The 17799-nt window shown below is 55.0% G+C and overlaps 5 protein-coding genes across 5 annotated transcripts; 2 read left to right on the top strand and 3 right to left on the bottom strand.

Annotated features, from left to right (window-relative positions):
• Nucleotides 1-1098: 1098 nt before the first annotated feature.
• QBC33DRAFT_559773 (cysteine proteinase) lies at nt 1099-5115 on the top strand (the record flags this gene model as incomplete). The annotated part of the gene is made up of 5 exons (XM_060429999.1): nt 1099-1147; nt 1227-2764; nt 2825-3176; nt 3227-3619; nt 3701-5115. 5 exons carry the CDS (start codon nt 1099-1101, stop codon nt 5113-5115), a joined length of 3747 nt encoding a protein of 1248 aa, XP_060282662.1.
• An 826-nt stretch (nt 5116-5941) lies between these two features.
• Nucleotides 5942-6946, bottom strand: QBC33DRAFT_578806 (alpha/beta hydrolase fold-domain-containing protein; the record flags this gene model as incomplete). The annotated part of the gene is made up of 1 exon (XM_060431094.1): nt 5942-6946. The coding sequence occupies one exon, from the start codon at nt 6944-6946 to the stop codon at nt 5942-5944; it is 1005 nt and encodes a 334-aa protein (XP_060282661.1).
• A 3474-nt stretch (nt 6947-10420) lies between these two features.
• QBC33DRAFT_100503 (uncharacterized protein) lies at nt 10421-12013 on the top strand. Its single transcript, XM_060421833.1, has 2 exons — nt 10421-10717; nt 10773-12013. The coding sequence occupies exons 1-2, from the start codon at nt 10652-10654 to the stop codon at nt 11943-11945; spliced, it is 1239 nt and encodes a 412-aa protein (XP_060282660.1). The 5' UTR covers nt 10421-10651; the 3' UTR covers nt 11946-12013.
• Nucleotides 12014-13048: 1035 nt separating this feature from the next.
• QBC33DRAFT_588591 (uncharacterized protein) lies at nt 13049-15073 on the bottom strand. The gene is made up of 3 exons (XM_060431549.1): nt 14309-15073; nt 13339-14124; nt 13049-13235 (listed from the first exon to the last, which is right to left on the bottom strand). The coding sequence occupies exons 1-3, from the start codon at nt 14762-14764 to the stop codon at nt 13173-13175; spliced, it is 1305 nt and encodes a 434-aa protein (XP_060282659.1). The 5' UTR covers nt 14765-15073; the 3' UTR covers nt 13049-13172.
• On the bottom strand, nt 15003-17764 carry QBC33DRAFT_100395 (armadillo-type protein). The gene is made up of 2 exons (XM_060421832.1): nt 15347-17764; nt 15003-15182 (listed from the first exon to the last, which is right to left on the bottom strand). The coding sequence occupies exon 1, from the start codon at nt 17569-17571 to the stop codon at nt 15427-15429; it is 2145 nt and encodes a 714-aa protein (XP_060282658.1). The 5' UTR covers nt 17572-17764; the 3' UTR covers nt 15003-15182; nt 15347-15426.
• Nucleotides 17765-17799: the final 35 nt, after the last annotated feature.

Below are 17799 nucleotides of genomic sequence, written 5' to 3'. Positions count from 1 at the left end.
ATATCTGCGTGACAGTCCACTGCAATGGATCGTATTGGCACAGTTAGGTACCTAGATAGTTATCCAAAGAGACGTATGAAACTACCCCCTTTCAGTCCCACCGTAAAAATGCCTCCTTTCCAACCATAATAGCCTTCCCAAACCTCAAAAACTCGAAATTTGAGAGGTTGCTTGGCTGAGTTAGGTAGATATCCGTGCTTGAGGTGGATGACTCATCATGCCCGTGCGTTTCCAGCAGCCCTGCAGAGTCCAGGTGCCAACTTCACGAGGCGGCAAGGCTGCGTCAGCTAGCATTAGCTTGCCACACTTACACATCCTGCCGCGTATGCTCGTGATGGCTGATATTGGGCATTTATCCAGCTTCAGTCACCATCACGCCTTGGATTCCTACTTCTTTGGTGCTGTGAGGTCACTCTTTTGTTCTTAAGAGGAGTGTCTTTGCTGTCGTCCTCTGTGAATCCTAGGCCCAGATCCGCCTCTGTCCTTCACCAACTCACTTGTTCAACACTCTTGCATATGGACTGTCGTTGGTGACCCCTGTGACCCGCGTTATATCGGGATTGTTGTCCATCCCTTAAACATCTCCTCGGCTGGATTGGCACTCTCACTGGATCTTCCCTGAGTTGTCTTGTGGCCATCTTGGGCGACCTCGGGTGACAACAGGCTTGACACTGCCCCTGATTCTGCCCCCCTCGACCCCTCGACCCCTCGATCCCTCGATCCCCGCCTTCTCGCCCTCCCTCGCTCATTGTTCTCGCCTTCTGTCAATAGCATCAATTCACCAAACCATTGATGCTTGCGAGGGCGTCCTGCGCTCATAGCTCAGTTAGGTCCGCTTCTGGACGTCTTAGGTACCTCTCGCATTGTTTTTGAGCAGCAACTCATAAAACCAACTTCCACATTACATCAAAAGTAATCCCACCCTCAAAATCTCTTCTGGCCCTCCATTTCTCTCATCCGTCGCCATCACCCCCCATGGCTTTGCCTGGTTTGCCATTCCCATATGGTCCGCCTTGGGGCAACCATACTCGCGGGCTAAAGCGTGGCGTGTCTGCTGTGGACATACTTGCTAACAGGGCAAAAAAAGTGCGCGTCGACATGGCCCCGGATATGTCGGATACGTTGCATAACAGCTGCGGAAAGCCAGGTAAGGACCCCCAAAACATGCGGGCAGCAAGACTGTCTCCGTAATTGTCGAACTTGACTTAATAATGACCATGACATAGGGCGACTGGCACCCCGTTGGCTCCATGACCTGTTTGCTGGAGATTTGACCGATGCCGATGGGCAGCCTGGCGGCTATTTCATGGGCTGCCAGACACTGCTTGCCCGGCTGACTCTCCCGAAGATGCAAGCAAAAGATGGTAAGCAAACTGAGAATGGCAGTGTGCCCTCCGGAAAGGACCATGAGCTGCTGTTGGTGGAAACCCAGTGCCTCGACACTGAACGAGGCGAAATCTTGTCGTGCATGTGCAAGCACTGCAAGTATCACTTCGTCTTTGACTTCAAGAAAGGCCCGAGTCATACTTGCAGCGCATCCGAGGCAAACCTGCTCTGCCACCTTGTGCTGGTTGGCTCCTCCAAGATGGGCGCGCCTCCCGAGAAGCCCGGCAGGTGGTGCCCCCAAACCCAAGTTGCCCGATGGGAATGCTCTGCAACTCGATGCACGGTGGAAGTGGAGGTATCCATCTCGATGCCAAGGATGCAAGTCGAGCATATCGAATGGATCGTCGATGAGGAAAGGATCCGGAGACAGCGGCAGCAAGCTCTCGCGCAAGATCCCGAGAGATTCGCAAACCTCAACGAGAATCTAGAGACGAAGTCGCTCCTAACCATGAACGCGTATCTGAGAGACAGTTTGGCGCATACTGCCTCATCCGAGCCGAAGAAGGTCGCGGCCCGCAACAAGGTGTTTGTGGTCCAGTTTGGACCGGAATCTTTGCCCATATTCACCTATCTCGGCTTCACGGTCAGCACTATCAACGGAGAGGAGTATCTCATTCTTCCTCACCCGCCAAGCTTCCCTGGAAAAACCCCGATTGGAAGCCAGCGAGCTTTTTATGAGGACGCTAGAAGCGAGATCATGGCATTGATTGAGGACACGGGCCGGGAGCAGGTAATGATACACAGCAGCCCAGCCAAAGCTCGACTGGAGCGCGCTCTCTCGTGCTATAACCACATCCATACCGCCAAACCGAAGCCCCATGATGACCCTCGGGACTTCAAAGCTCTTGGGGCTCCCATGAATTCGTCTGATGATCTGTTGCAATTCGCCTTCGCGTGCCAGCTGCAGACAGATTCGCTCAACAAAAGGAGCTATTACAGTGCCCTGAAGAATCTTGCTACCTCCCGTGGCGACGACATTCGGATGTATGTGGGCCTCCAAGCCTCCCTCGAAGAGACGGGTCCGCCGGTCTCACTCGAGGAGACCAGGCCGCGGCTCTCGCTGGGAGAGGTCGCCCCTCAACTGGTAGATGACCCGCTCGTGCAGGCCTATGAGCATTTCGGGCTCGCACCAAATGGCTCTGAGGAAGAAGTCCTGGCCATCCGCCGATATCAAGTCGCGTGCCATGACTATCCCGAGCATAAGAAAACACATCGGCAGATGCTATTCCGGATTGGTCGGGCTCGGAACAGTCAGGCGATGAAGAACGTCGCCTGCAACTTTACCGATTTTAGGGAAGCCTGCCAATTCCTGGACGTCGAGGGGATCGTGGATCCCTCGGCCGATGTTCTGATGAGCTTTTGCGAGATGCAGATCAGGGTAGGGTCACTCTCCCCATTAGGAGGGATATACTAGGCACTAACTTGTATGGTGGGTTAGGACGGGAAGGAGCCATTCCTAATTGCCGCAGCCATGGACACGATTGCCGACAGGATCAATAGCTCCGAGATGAAGGAGCGAGCCCAGCACTATCGTTACCTTGGAGACCAGCCAGACCAACTGACCGGCACCCTGGCCCACAGTGAATCAGCTACTTGCAGCATCGATTCGACGAACATGAACTTACCCCTGGGACTGGACAACCTCCGAAATACTTGCTATCTGAATAGCATCCTCCAGTACTTCTTCACCGTCAAGGCTGTGCGGAACGTTGTCCTGAACTTCGACCCCAACGAGGTCCCGTCGACCGAGGCCACTCGCGGGAACGGAGAAGTCTACCTTGGCCGGGAATGTGAGTAAGCAGATGAGCACCGCCCATCGCTGATACTAACGCACCCGTAGTCGTTGTCGAACTCAAGAAGCTGTTTTCCGAGCTTGACAGTGCCACGGCGAGTTTCGTCAAGCCCCAACAGCGTCTTGCCAATGCGGCGTGGATCTCGGTCGATAAGGTCCAGAAAGACGAGGAGAAGGCAGCTCTGAGTGGCAAGCCCCAGCCGACTCCGCGCCCACTCCCAACGCGCCCGGTGCCTCCAGTGCCTCGCCCCGGCGCCACGGCAAAACCCACCGTCACGGTTGATTCCGTGGCAGATAGTTCGGAGACCGCGAGTATCTCGAGCTCCCAGACTCTAACCAACCTCCCTGATGCTTCATCCGACTTTTCTTTTGAGAATCTGGTTTTCGAGGCCGGTGCTGACGAAACGACCGTCGAGCGTTCGGAGGCTCAGAAGCCCGATGGTAAGTCCCCCCCCCCCCCGCGCCGCGATCGAGAGCAGCAAGCAGATAGATAGATAGCTAATGCTAACGCCAATCCCACAGGAGACTCTCCTAGAGGCGTGGAGAAGCTGAGCTCGGATGCCCTGATCGAGGCGCTCGAGGGTGCGCTTGCCCAAACCGAGATCAAGGGAACGGAACAAATGGACGTCGAGGAGGTCATGGGACGATGCATCAACCATCTGCGAGCGGCGATCAACCCCGCAAGCGTCACCAACGCCAACGAGGTTGGCGGCCAGAGGGACGAGATCATGGAGAACCTCTACATCACATTTGCCAACTTGCGCAAGGAGAAAGACGCGCCGAAGTACAAACGGCACACCAGCCAAGAGCGCTGGGTGACAGCCAACCCGGCCGCTTCTGGACCCTTGAGCCTCTACCGGGCTCTTGATGGCTACTTTGAACGGGAGTTCATCGGTGACAAGCTGGTCAGCTTCACCTCGATCGTCACCGCGCCGCCCATCTTCCACATCTGCATTCAACGCTCGCAGGTGGGAGGTGGCAAGAACACCAACCCCGTTATCATTCCCGAGGTGCTCTATCTCGACCGCTACATGGAGAGCGACGAGGATTCCGAGCTCTCCAACGCACGGAAGCGAAGTTGGGACATCAAAGCCCAGCTGAAGGAGATGGAGCGGTCTGGTGATAACCAAGGAGCCAACAATAATGCCGATCCCCTCGCCGTCTTTATGGGGACGCGGGGCACCGACGTTTCGGGCTTGGCCTTGAAGGGGGTTGCCAATTCCTCGGGCACGGTCTCAGAGGGAGACGTGAATATGTCTGGTTTGGCAGCTGAAGGAGACGCCACTCTTTCTGACTCGGCCTCGGATGGAGGTGCCAAGCTCTCTGGCGAGGCTTCCGAAGGAGATGCCAATCTTTCTGCCATGGCCTGGGAGAAGGATGAGGAAGGCTACGAAATGATCGATTCTAGCCTTAAGGATGTCTTGGACCGTCATGGAAAGCCTCTCGCCAGTGTAGCCACAGCCCCGGGGCTCACTGATGGCTCCGGCTCCAGCTCCGGCTCCGACGAGGCTGAGTGCGCAGGTACTGAAGCTGCCCAGGTGCTGGACAATAAGATGTCCTCGGACGAGGCGCAGTTGCGCAGTGAGCTCGACAATCTCTTCGTCGACATGAAGACTCACAAGTACTGCCTTCACTCTGTCATCTGCCACGCCGGTCAGACCGCTAAGTCCGGTCACTACTGGGTGTGGATCTTCGATTTCGAGCAGAACATCTGGCGAAAGTACAACGACCGCACCGTTACGGAAAACGCGAATACCCAGGCCGTGCTTGACGAGCTCTCCACGAAGGGCGAGCCATACTACGTCATGTATGTCCGGGACGAGGACAAGAACGACCTTGTCAGCATCCCTCGTCTTAGGCAGTACGCCGGCGAACCTTCCGACATCGAGATGGTGGATGATATCGAGCCCAATCCCGGCTATCTGGAGGAGGTCTAGGAAGCGTATCCTCCGGGTTACTCGGGCCCTCTGTGGCGCCCAGCATCCCCTGGTTGGTGGTAGACTTTGCCTTGGAAAAGAGGATGAGAACTTCTATTGCTCGTCGTCTTCTTCTTTCTTTTCTTTGGTTTTCTTTGCTTTCTTTCCCTAATTCCAGTTTCGTGCCTCCAGGGTCCTGTTGTTACGGGACCGGCACCGGCATTGCATGCGTTGCATCAATCGCAGAAATGGTTCATTTTGTGGGTTGCCGCCAAACAACATGGCAGATGTAAAATAGAAGAATCGAGGGAAATAAAACCCGAATAATCACTTGCCTCATGCATCGTAGGGCGGGCCTGTGGGCAAGGAACCAGACTCGCAAAAAAGGATCAAACGGCCAAGGCTGAAAGCTGATCAGGCACCTACCTACCTAGGTAAGTCCTAGATTACTGAGTGAAGAGGTTATCAGGATTGTGATTCCTTCCATGATTATTACCAGGTTACTATATCTCAAGCGGCTGGATGGCCACACTTGCGGCCGCCCACTTTCAAGACAAATAGGTATGGTGATGGCTTCAAAGACAGCTGCCACAAGGTGTATGCGCCCTTATCGAAACAGCTGCATGGTACTTTAACATCGACGCCAAGAACTAGCCAGTCCGCTACCTCTCTGTCACTATCAAGTCCTATGAAAAGTTGCTGCGAAGTAAGCCAGGATGGTCTTCAAGCGTCGTACAGTACGGAACTGACCGCGTAGAGTCCTAATTAATGTCATATTAAACCATCTTGCATTTCTTCTGAACACTTGGGTTTCCACTCTAGACTGACACGCAAGCCACAGCTACGCCTACACCGCCTGAACAGCCCGGATCCTGCCCTCGAGGGCCTTGGTCACGACGTGCGAGCCTACGCCCCCCTCAAACCCATGCGGCACACCGGGGTACAGATGGAATTCCACCTCCACATTCGCCTCCGCCAGCTTGAGCGCATACCTCATGTCCTCGTCGCGGAACAGGTCCAGCCCCCCGACCTCGATATAGGTGCTCGGCAGACCCGCAGCGTCCTCGACCCTCCCCGGCGCCGCATATACCGAGACGCCCGGCTTCCCGCGATTCTCGGCGCCGAGGTACGCGTCCCACGCCAGGTCGTTGTCTCGCGCCGTCCAGGTGACAAAGTCCAGCAGCGGCCAGCCGTCGGGATAGCGCGTGCGGTCGTCCAGCATGGGGCACACCAGGACCTGTTTCGCGACAGGCGGGCTCAGGCCGCGGTCCCGGGCCATGAGCACCGCGCCGGCGGCGAGCCCGCCGCCCGCGCTGTCGCCCATGACGGCGATGCGCGCCGGGTCGACGTGCATGCCGGCCGCGCCCCGCGACAGCCACTGCAGCGCGGCGTAGACGTCGTCGACGGCCGCGGGGGCCCGGAACTCGGGCGCCAGCGGGTAGTCGACGGCGAAGTACTGGACGCCGGTCGCGGCGACACCGCGCGCGATCGCCGGCGCGACGGTCTCCACCGTGCACGAGACCATACCGCCGCCGTGGAGGTACAGCACCGCCGGCCGCGGGGGTTCGCCCTCCTCGGGCGGGGCGCGCTGCTCCGCCGTCGCGAACCGGCTCACGGTGAACTTGTGGCTGCCGTCGGGGCTGTCGAGCTCCGTCTTGGTCTCCTCGACGGCGTCCGGGTACGGCTCGCGCTTGGATATGCCGTGCACCAGCTCCTCGGCGAAGGCCCGGAGCTTGAAGACGTCGTCGAGTTCGGGCGGCGGCGGCGCTTCGGCCTGCGAGGCGACCTTCCACCAGTTGGGGTCGTAGCGGAGGCCAGAGGCCGCTTTCGTGGCGATGCTACCAGATTCCATCTCGACAGATGTCTGCTTGCCCTTTCTCTCTGCCGGGTTGGTTGTTCTACTTGCTCCGGGGGAGGGGGTTCGAGGAGACGCGGGGTTATCATCTCGAGCCACTTCAGGACCCCAATCCTACAGGAGTCCCGATCCTACAGAATCCTTCATGTTTTGCACACTGGAGCCGAGCGAGCTAACCCGATTATTCCGGATAATAGTCGTATCATGTTCCGGTACCTCAGGTCAATCAACTGGTAACCCTCCCTTCATGGGAAAGCGTCGTACTTGGGACCTTCATAGCTGCGCGTAAACATATGGGAGGAGTTGTTGGACAAGAAAGCCGTTGCATGCTATTCTATGATGCAAGCAATGCTACTGTGGTGTCCGGAACCAGGGGCCGTGGACGACCCTGCAAAAAGGAACCCCCCTGTACCTGCATGCCTCCGCATACGAATCCAATGTTTTCCAATGGTCTCACCGATTCATTGGCGCAACGTTGAAGCATGCAGCTACCATAGTATCAATGGCTCGGGGTCCGGCCGAAGGTCAGCTGATGAGAGCTCCCTACCAATGCGGCGATCATTACCTGCGCTGTTTACACTTCAATTGGTTGGAGCCAACAGGCAAGGCCTGTCGCCATGGCTTGGTAATCCTTTGCGGCATACAACGTAGCTCATTGGAATGCCGTTCGAAAAGGGAACGGGGGGCGGGGTTGTCTTGATACGGATTGACGTGATCCTACGGGGAGATTGGAAACGCTGTGTTCAATCGGCGAACAAGTTCCCAAGAAGAACGTTTCAATATCATCGAACATCACCATTACAGTCGTCGCATCGAGGGGTGTCGATGCCGGGTGGCTGAGACAGGAGGAGTGTTCTAGAAGCCACTTGGTCCTTCATGAGTATTCAAGATCCTCAAAGCAGCAGAAGGACGTGGCCCAGTGGGCAGGCAGTTGGGAACGAATGAACTGGGCAAAGATCCTCGATCGCGTGAGATCTGGACGTCTGGGTACTTCATGGAACAACGATTAATCGGGCAGATGGTGCTCGCTGTGTAACCTGTCTGATGTCAAGTCTGAGGATCGACAGCCGACAAAGTATCGGGATCGACTCCCACCAGAGCTCCACACCCCTGAAGAAGGTGTAGAGTACGCATCGCGGGAGCCATTTTGGCGCTGTAAGACGGCTCCAGTAGAACGGGAAGTGATGTCATCTCATGGATCCAATGAAGGACACTGTCTACGTATGTATACTCCCTCGTCATTCCTACGATTATTCCTTTGAACTAATCGAGGGGGAGGGCGTTGGAAGCAGCAAGCGCCGGCTCGAGGAGTGCCGCTTTGTGGGCCTTCGACATTATTTCGGCGTTACTGAAAACCTGAAGAAGAGAAAGGATCAAGGCAGAAAACGCCATTCCACTGCATACCTAGTGTACAGAGCCAAGGTTCGTCCGGAGCAGAATGTCAGTGAGGCAATTGCCATTTGCTCCGTTGGAAGTGATGCATCCCTCAGGAATTGAAAGAGGCCAATCAGATGGGGCAAGCAGCGGCCAGGAATGCCATGCAACATCGGTATGGGATTCTTGTAATTCCCCATCGAGATTAGGCATGAAAGCATTCGCGCCTATTGCACCCCCCCACTACCGAGCTCCCCATAATTACCAGCTCCAAAAGCAAAAAATCAGGGCATTTCTGGCCTTAGGAGCACAACAGCCAGAACGGTTCTGCCACTTTTTTTTTCCTTGGCCCCCGGGTAGGCAATGACGGATAGCAGGGTTTGGCTACCTGGGACAGTTCGTGCATTCGTGTGAAGTCACAAGCTGTTCAGATGAAGATGACCCAGTAGCTCAAATGTTTATCAAAAAAACACCCACCAATTCCCACATAAGCGCATTAAACTCCAAGACAGGGGGTTGGGCTAGGTTGATATTATTTTATACCTTCCTCAATGTCCAATGCCGCGCCTCAGAAGTGACGTAAGTGAGGCCGGCATGATGCCCCTGTGCGGTGGCTGGCACTAATCCGTAGTCCAGAGCTTAATGCGTGTGGAGTGGGCCTGTTAATACATTTTGCGGGGACTGAGTACCTTGATGTATCTTCATTTCCCGCCCTTTCTTTCCACCTGTCGGACCAAATGCTCCGACCAAAGCTGCAGCTGTAGAGCACCGCAACAACGTCCTCTGTGTCAGACAACCCTAACCCTACTAGATGGTCAGTGATATAATCCAGCTTCAATTGGGTCAGTTTCACGCTCAGCTTTGTAAAAGATAAGCCCTGGCAAAAAAAATAAAAGATTAGAATTTCCGACGAGTGTCAAAAAGTTTTTGGGTTATGCCCCAATTCGCGGGCACATCCCTGCAACTGTGGCACCTTACGTAACGGACAGCTGTCCAAGCTCCCCGCATTTGACGTCAACCTCCAGCAAGAATGCCGACAATAGACGGAAAAGCTTTTGACAAAGGACGGGTGGACTGTACCTTGTAATGAAGTGGCTTCGGGAAGATGAGATACTGGGAATAAAAAAGAATAAAAAGGAATTTTTTTTATTTTTTTTTCATTTTTTTTCAAAAAAAAAAGTTAAAAAAGGGCTCCAATCACAGCACCCGGAGGTTGAGCTCCATATCAAACTGACTTCTGCTATTCCGTCCGTCTCCCCGAGAATCGGCGCGCTTTATCCATTGGGTAGAAATTGATGGGGCAATAATCCTAATTTGACGCGCAGGATTGGGGTGCGGTATTCCAACCGGAGCTTCGTGCAGCTAGCCATCAAGGAACAGCCTTAGTTACCACACGGACATTGAAGCCCTCAAGGTTCCTTGATTTCGGACACTGCGATTGCCTTCCATTGGATGTGCCTGGAACCCCGTGCTGCAGCAGGTCAAGGTGGTAGACCCAGTAACTGCCTTGTGTGGGATTTCCCTGCTCGTTTGATCCACGGTATGTACACCTACGTTTTTTATACGCAACTTTTAATCAACCCCATTCGTTAAAAGTTCTCAGCCGTCGCTACAGCGAAGATGGATACCACAGTAGATTGGCAAGCAAGCCGAATACGCAATATGGTGGAGAAACAGGTCCTAGCGAGTGATCACATAACTCAAAATAATGACCCGAAATATTTTAACATACAACTACCTGTTGATGGCCAAAAATCGGTGCCATGGCAGAGGACATGCAGCCTGCGACACGCGGTGGGGGGAAACCCTGGAGGGACATGGGAGGTACCTCGTCTGCTGTGCCATCATAACAATCTGTCCCTTTGATCGAGATCGATCACCACTCTCTTGTCCGGATCGGTATCCACTACATTGGCTTTCAATCCAAACAAACAACCTGGTTTCGAAGCGTGTCTCGAGTGGGCTTGCCATTTCCAAGGTAGCTCCCTGTCTTCCCTGTCCTTTTGGGGCTGCAGGGATAGGCTCAACTGGCTCTCTTATATAACACAAGATCCAACGGCTGGGATGAGGGTTTCTTCTACAAAGGCACGGGCATCCCGACCCTTTCTGATATCCCAGTGTTTTCAGAGGAGCCAGTCTACACACTATACCTACCCGCGCGACACAAACAGGCACAATACTATCCTGAGCTTGAAGCGCATTCATTGATTCCTTCGACCTGATCTCAGCTGTGTATCATACCCCTTAATTGGACCAGTCTGGCCGCGGAAAGGCTGTCGACTCTACTCAAAAGATCCACCAGCCTCGCATCGTGTGAATCCAGCAACCATGCCGAAACGTCCGCTAGATATCTCCTCTCCACTCCCCATAGACATGGACAGAGTTCAGAAAAAGGTGTGTAATCCAAAGTTGACGAACACCAGAAACGTGTATCTAACTCGGCGAGCAGACGGAAAGATCACATGAGGAAAACCAGGAGCGAGCATATATCGCAGCCTCGCGAAGAGCAGATCGCAGTATCGAGGCTCGAGTGCAGTCGGCACGCATGGCCTCTGAGATCCACAAGAAGAGGACGGGAAAGGGGTTCAAGATTTCCGAAGAGATTGTCATAAAAGAGGAGATGTATGAGGAGGAGGAGGATGACCTGCCTCGTCACTACCGAGCCCTCGCAGCACACCTTCAGACATCTTCCGAGGACATGAACAGCAGACTAAACGCATACATCACGAACCAGGTAGCCATGAGGACCCTGGCGCGACACCAGGAGGTCAACCGGATGTTCTCCGAGTCTTTCCCAAACGCGTCTCAGATGTCACAGAATCTGGTTCAGTCGGTGTACTTCCAGCCATTAGCAGAGAACCAATGCGGCCCGGCCCAGCCGCACAACCCCCAATCCTTCCATCCCAACCGATCCCAATCAACATCATCTCATACCTCTTCAATGTCGCCTCGGCGACCGTCCGTCCCTCGTCAAAGCCGCTCCCCGGTCCAACTACCCTCCTCGGCCGACGACCAGCTATCGACGCCCAGCTTGACGCCGGGCTCAGGAAACTCAGACACGACGCGGTCCCACTCCCCATCGACCTTCGCCCACCAGCCGCAGCCCTACCACATCACGGTACCATCCTCGTCGATGCCAGGCCTCATCGACCCGACCCTTGCCTCGGTCCACGACTCCTCCCCGCAGCGCTCATCGTTCACGGCCGAGCTGCCGCAAGAGACAAAACTCCTCGCGAACATCGACCTCAGCGACCCAATGGCTGGCACCTTCTTCGGCATCCCCGGCGACATGTCGGGCCTGCCCCACACGGGCATGGAAACGACCCATTTCGCCGCACCCGTCAACCCCATGACAGCCGACCCCGCCGCGTACAGGATGAAGGGCCACCACCAACACCACCACCAACAGCAGGCCTGGCCGATGCTAGAGGAGGTCGGTTACTTCAACCCGGGCCTGCATTCGTCGAACCGGTTCGCCGCCGCCGAGGGGTTCTCGGGCCATAGCCACTACCACCACCATGAGGGGAGCAGGATCGGGACCCCCGGTGGCGGGGACGGGGACTCGTGGGACGCGTGGGTCAACACGGAGGAGCTGGGCAAGCTCGAGGCTGAGGCCCGTTGAGAGCTCGGTTGGTCGGTCACAGGAGGAAGCAGTGGTGTTTTTCTTTTGGTGTGTGACGCTCGAGGACGGTCACGGTTCCGTTACACGCACGCCTGCACAGGCTTGAATCAGGCAATCTGGAACCCCCCACTCTCCTCACGGTTTTCGCCATCGGATCTTTCCCGCGGTTGCGGTTTGCTTGTTACGCTTGCGGGAGGGGAGGCTCGCTGCACAATCACACCCGGTGATTCGGGATGCTACTTCTATCTTCGGATTCATTCCTTCACACCGTTTAGACCCCCTGGTATCAAGGGGAAAGGGGTACGAACGAGGGGGCGCGCAGCTCGGGACGGTTTTTTTGGACTTTCTTTCGAGCAGATTTTTCTCCTCCGGGTGAGGGTTATTATGCATTCACGACGACGGTCTCGTACGGAAGGTCTTGGGAGGAGAATTACTGTCAAATTTGGGCGTTGGTCTGGTGTTGGTGATCTTATGGAGGAGCGGCTGGGAGTACTCCACTCCTAGTGATAGGCAGATAATACCGATACCCATTGGTCTTGGAGAAAGAAACTAGGCGAAAGTGCGAAACTTCAGTCCGTGTTTTCTGAGTGACTACCTAGGCCTAACTGAAGGAGCTTCCTCGGAACTCTCCTAACCTGCCGGTCCTCTCTCCCCCTGACCAAGGGGCACCCTGATCACGAAGCACATGGCTTTCCTCAGTCATAGACTAAGGCGCCAGGGCATGGGTCATGATGAAATGGAAGACGGGATGATGTCCTCCAGTTGGTCTCCAAGGACCGAAAACAGTTGCCAGGGGAAATTCTTCGGGGACATGTTGGGTATTATTGGCTCACTCGGAGCACTTCCCATCAAACCGGTTGCCTATCATCAGGCACACGGATAGTCTCCCCCCCCAAAAAAAAAACGAAAACAAAATCGAAAAGGAAAGGAGAGGAAAGAAAGCCACTAGCGAGAGGATTGGTTAGCATCGACCGGTGAGAACATGCCACAAGCTCAGGGAACCAGGCTGGAAGAGAGGGAGAGGGCGGGAGAGGTACTCACAGTCGTCCGCCCCGGAATATCCCCCATATGTGGGTTTCCAGACAGATGGAGAGGGACACCCAATTTTTAGACTTGGATCATCGAGCACGCCATACCGGCCGTGCTATCCCCTTCCGGTCCCGTCAGAACTAGACGACAAGTCTTGGCTGGCTGCTTTTTCGCCAGCGTGGTAGTCGGACCGGACTACTATTTCTTAACCCAGTCCTTGGCATCGGTGCCATCTTTAGCCACTTCCGCGGTTTTCTCGGCCTGTGATACCGTCCCGTTAGATCATCAGTTCATGACTCCCGTCATCTTGGGGGGGAAGAGGGGGGGGGGGGGGGGGGCGGAACCAGGGAAAATCCTTCCTCACCTTCTCGACCTTCGGAGCCACCTTCTTCGGCTTGCCGGGCTCGACGACACCCATGTTGTGCTGGCCCTTGCCGCCGGGAGGGCCGCGGTACCTGGGCTTCTTGGGCTTGTCCTTCTTCTTCCCTTTCCCGCGGCAGCAGTTGGACATCGGATAGCCGCAGTCGGGGCACATCCCCGGGGCCACGGCGCGCCTGGGACCGGCGACGGGTGCCATGACGGCGCCGGGAGCGGCGACGGGCATCAAGAAGGGGCCGGGCGCGGCGGCGACGGGCATCATGAAGGGACCGGGCGCGGCGGCCGCGGCGGGGGCCATCGCGGGTCCAGCAGCGGCAGCGGGGACCATGACGGGCGTGGGACGGGCAGCGCGGGTCACGACGCGCCTGGCAGCTGGAGCGGGGGTGGCCGACCAAGAATTTGGCTCCGGGTCAGCGGTGAGAGCCGCAAGTGGAACCGAGGGAGTGTTGTCAACGTCCATGGTTGCAGATACTGGCGGGAGCGAGACCGGATCGATTGGTGGCGAAATATTCTGAGGGATCTGAAGAACTTGAGGAATCTGAGGTGGAAGATATGGAGGGTTGTTGAGGGGATACGCGGGATTTGGTGGTGGATATTCGGCTGGTTGGCGAGGAAGTCTCGCCATACTCAGAGTTGCTCCTGGAAATGGGACGTGGGTCTTCCACATGCTTCCGAACCAAATGATTAGATAGATGGGGATGGCTTTGCTGACATTGCCAATCGGGGTTCTCTTCCCGTCATAGAGGTGCTCGAGATGATGATTCCGATGCCACTGTTTAGAGGCCACACGCACCATGTTAGTCTGCCAACTCTGAGGAGGGGGAGTATCGCCGACACGGTCAAGGGCAGTTGAGGACATGACAAAGGGACCATTCTCCCAATGGCAGGGTCTTGTGTGAGATCAAGTGTGCGGCAGGCCACTAGGCTTGAGGTTCATTCAGTAGGTGCAGACTTACCTCTCGGAGAAGACGAGTATGCTCCGCCTTGACCTTCTCCTCCTCGGCTGAGACTTCCTGCTCAGAGTCCTCTTCAGGTGCATCGACTGCAGGGCCGAAAGGATCGAAGTCATCATCAACCTGGAACATTTCTATCATCCCCTTTCCCGTTGTGTCCTGTCCCGTGGGTTCCATTTCTGCAAGTTTTCTCGCTTCATGTTTTCTCACTTCATTCTCCATTGCAAGATGCAAACGTTTTGAGAAAGGAGACAAAGGAGTCTCAGGCTCCCTGCGCCAAGGCATATCAGTTGGCCAAGGAATATCGGCCGCGGCAGGGAAACCTTTTGACAAAAGAAGATCCTCCATGGCAGCAGGCACACTACCTGACAAAGGATTATCGCCCATGGCGGGAATACCACTTGGAAAAGTAGTTTTGTCCATGGCAGGCATACCATTTGACAAAGGGTTGCCGTCCATGGCGGGAAGTGCACGGCGATTTTGATTGGAAATCTCGGCGAGTGTGGTGATGTGGTGATGTGGGTGGGTGGGTTTTGTAAGGTCGGGAGGCCTTTAGGTAGGTAGGTAGGTAGGAGGTACCTTGATGGTGGCGGATGAAATGCAGGAACACGCGAACTTCAGGCTTGGAGGGAAAACAATTATGATCGCGTTTCCCAGGTTACCGCCCTCTTGGAAAGGGCAATTAAGTAGGTACCTCCTTCACCTATATGTGAGGTCAACTTTGAAGTGAATCTCACATGCTCCCCTAGCAACAGCCTGGCCCCTAACCCCTAACCCTCTCTCATCCCCCACGAAAGTCCATTTGTTGCTGTATTTGTTGCTGTTGGGCAATAAGCTAGGGGGAGTAATGCTCTCGATATCCTGCACTGCATCAAGTCTATACAAAGGCCAGGGGGGTATCAGCTATCATGATCACTTCCGGGTCCACATGAGCCAGAGGAGCATTTATGGTAGACCCTGAGAGAGGGAGAGAGATGACCAAGGGGTAAGCGGCAATGCGACGAAGAGGGCGGTAGAAGTGGTAGAAGTGGTAAGTGTTACCTTCGAACCGGCGAGCAGTGTCAAGGGATCCCCATATCATAATAACAGCTGTTACTCCCCGGTGGGTATCATAAAAGTCCTTACACAGGCGTCACCGTATTCCCTACCCTCCTCCCCGTATCGAAATTCTGCCTCCTCCGCGCCTCGTCCCATTTGCCGCCGTGTCTCGGTTTCGGCGTCGCTGCCTGCCTGGCTCCTTCCGGGTCCCTTTCCTTCGCCCACCTTATCCACTCGGCTTTCCGATGGTTCCACACGTCACCTTTCCACGTTCGCCACACATTTCTTCCTGTCCACGACTCTCTGATTTCTCTCTCGTGATCAGATAGCTGAGAGACGATGACCTCCTTCAGATGGAATGGAATTGATATCCCATCGCCCTTGGAAGGAGCGTTGATGATGGCATTGAGTATGTTATGACCATATTGCGAGTTGACAAGCTCCATAACATGTGGTACCAGGTTGGCAACAAGTACTTTGTGGAATGCGGGACCCCGAGAAGGAGTGGCGAAGGCGGTCGTCAAGATATTTGCTGTGGGCCCTGAAGATGTTGCTAGGGAGACGAGATACTCAGGAGAGAGCGCCAAAATTGAGGTCTGGACGGCCTCGGAAGGCGAGCCTGCTATGCCAAGCATGGCCCCCACCAGCTGACAGCCGTGAGAGACCAGAGACTGCTTGTTCTTGATGTCCTGTTGGAATCCTTCCCGTGCTTCTTCTGCCTCCAAGCTACAGAGTTTGGGGACCAGGATCTCGGGATGGCCCCCATAGAGGTTGATCACAGCCTCCAGGAGAGCGTCAATTTCGGCCTGGGCTTTCCGTACATCACACCGCTCAAATAGTGTTTTCAGCACATTGAAGCGCCCCTTCTCAAGTAGGAGCGGGACGTGCGGCAATGACTTCTGCACGGCATCTACAAGATCTTCCTTGCTCAGCCGATTGAGCACCCGAATTGCAGGATATGAGGCGATGTCATTTCTCAAGAGGTTGTGTATCCGCGGCCCGAAGTAATGTGCTTGCATCCCCTTGAAAATCTTGCCAGGGCTATACATGATGAGAGTTTCGAGAAGTCTCGAGCCAATAGGATCATAGATCATGGAGTTGACAAACTCCGAGGCACTCGAGTCTTCGTCCTTGAACGAAGACGGAGCCCCTGGAATTAGTCTCTCGAGAAGCGGTGTCTCCGCCTCATCGTCTGGTTTCGCCTCTTTCGATTTGGTGTTGAGGGAAATGTCGAGTTCCAAAAGCAACTGAAGGACGGGGTTTCCAGTGGGATGTTTTGCCAAGACTCGGAGAGCTGTAGAATCCATGGTTGATGTCGAATCAGTAATGATCTTTCGAATGGCCATGGTAAACGATCCGGGGACTGCTCTTTTCCGAGACAAGAGCTCGTTGCCTTCGGCTGACTGGGCTCCAGCGACTGTGATATACTCCTTCTTTTTGCTCTGTAGTAACGACTTGGTTGATATTTGATCTAGTGTCCTTCCGGATAAGATGACGAGGAGCACTCGAATGGTATGAGAGGCGTAACGGTCTGAGAGGAGGAAAGTGAGGTGCTCCTCCAGTTCGTCCAACATCTGAAGAAACAGGTCCTCCATGGGAGCCTGCGGTTTCTGGTCATCCTCACCGGAATCATGCGAGACCGCCGCTGGAGCACCCTCCAGCTCCTCTGTGACAACCGGTGCGGACTGAATGAAGAGTTTCTCGCAACAATGGCTGGCGAAGCGGTGTGTGACGAGGGTGAGGAAGTGCCCAGCGAACTCCTCAAATAGATGCTTCTTCTGCTGGGAGTTTGATAACAATATCAGACGCTCCATCAGACGTGAGCAGGACTGGCTGCTTGCCAGCTTCAACTCCTTCCCTTCTGCCTCCTTAAAGACGTTTTGCAGGAAGATGGCGCGCTCCTCGGGCGAGGGAAAGTCGTTCAGCTCCAGCAACTCATCGGCGTGGCGGAAGTACTCTTGCTCCTCGTCAGCAAGCATACCAAAGAACTCTTTCTCGGGCTCGTAGCTTGGAGGGGCGGTATCGTGCATGGGGACATCTTCGTCGAAGGGGATGAACTCGGCATGTTGGTCTTGGGTCTTGGTCTCGGTCTCGAGCTGGAGCTGTTGTGTCTCTGCTTCTTGCCCTCTTTCCTGCCCTTCTTCCTCGTTTGCCAGGCGCCGGCCCAATTTCTTCTTCCTCCTCTCATCCCGCACCAATTGGCGTTTAGACTTCCTGTTCTTGCCCATGGTTGTGGTATTGCTGCTCCTCAATCCTATCAGAAGAACTTATGGAGGGGGGTTTCTTGGGGGATGGACGGAATGGCTCTGAATTTTTTGAAGGGCCTTATCTTATCGCACTTAGACCGCAAAAGTCCCGACCCCACTTGGCGCAAGCAAGGCTACGGAGGCCCATAGGACAGTTTTGAGACACCGGCTCCTATGGGCCTCCGTATAGGCCAATCAGATCTTTGCCAT

Source organism: Phialemonium atrogriseum (assembly GCF_030411735.1).
Source record: "Phialemonium atrogriseum strain 8032-3 unplaced genomic scaffold QBC33scaffold_15, whole genome shotgun sequence".
NCBI lineage: Eukaryota > Fungi > Ascomycota > Sordariomycetes > Cephalothecales > Cephalothecaceae > Phialemonium > Phialemonium atrogriseum.
This window is presented reverse-complemented; position numbering and strand designations above follow the sequence as displayed.

Coding starts and splice junctions, on each gene's coding strand:
- QBC33DRAFT_100503 (XM_060421833.1), top strand. CDS start 10,652: ATGCCGAAACGTCCGCTAGATATCTCCTCTCCACTCCCCATAGACATG. Junction 10,718..10,772: donor TGGACAGAGTTCAGAAAAAG/GTGTGTAATCCA, acceptor CTCGGCGAGCAG/ACGGAAAGATCACATGAGGA.
- QBC33DRAFT_588591 (XM_060431549.1), bottom strand. CDS start 14,764: ATGGACGGCAACCCTTTGTCAAATGGTATGCCTGCCATGGACAAAACT. Junction 14,125..14,308: donor ATACTCGTCTTCTCCGAGAG/GTAAGTCTGCAC, acceptor GCCTCTAAACAG/TGGCATCGGAATCATCATCT. Junction 13,236..13,338: donor TGGCTCCGAAGGTCGAGAAG/GTGAGGAAGGAT, acceptor ACGGTATCACAG/GCCGAGAAAACCGCGGAAGT.
- QBC33DRAFT_100395 (XM_060421832.1), bottom strand. CDS start 17,571: ATGGGCAAGAACAGGAAGTCTAAACGCCAATTGGTGCGGGATGAGAGG.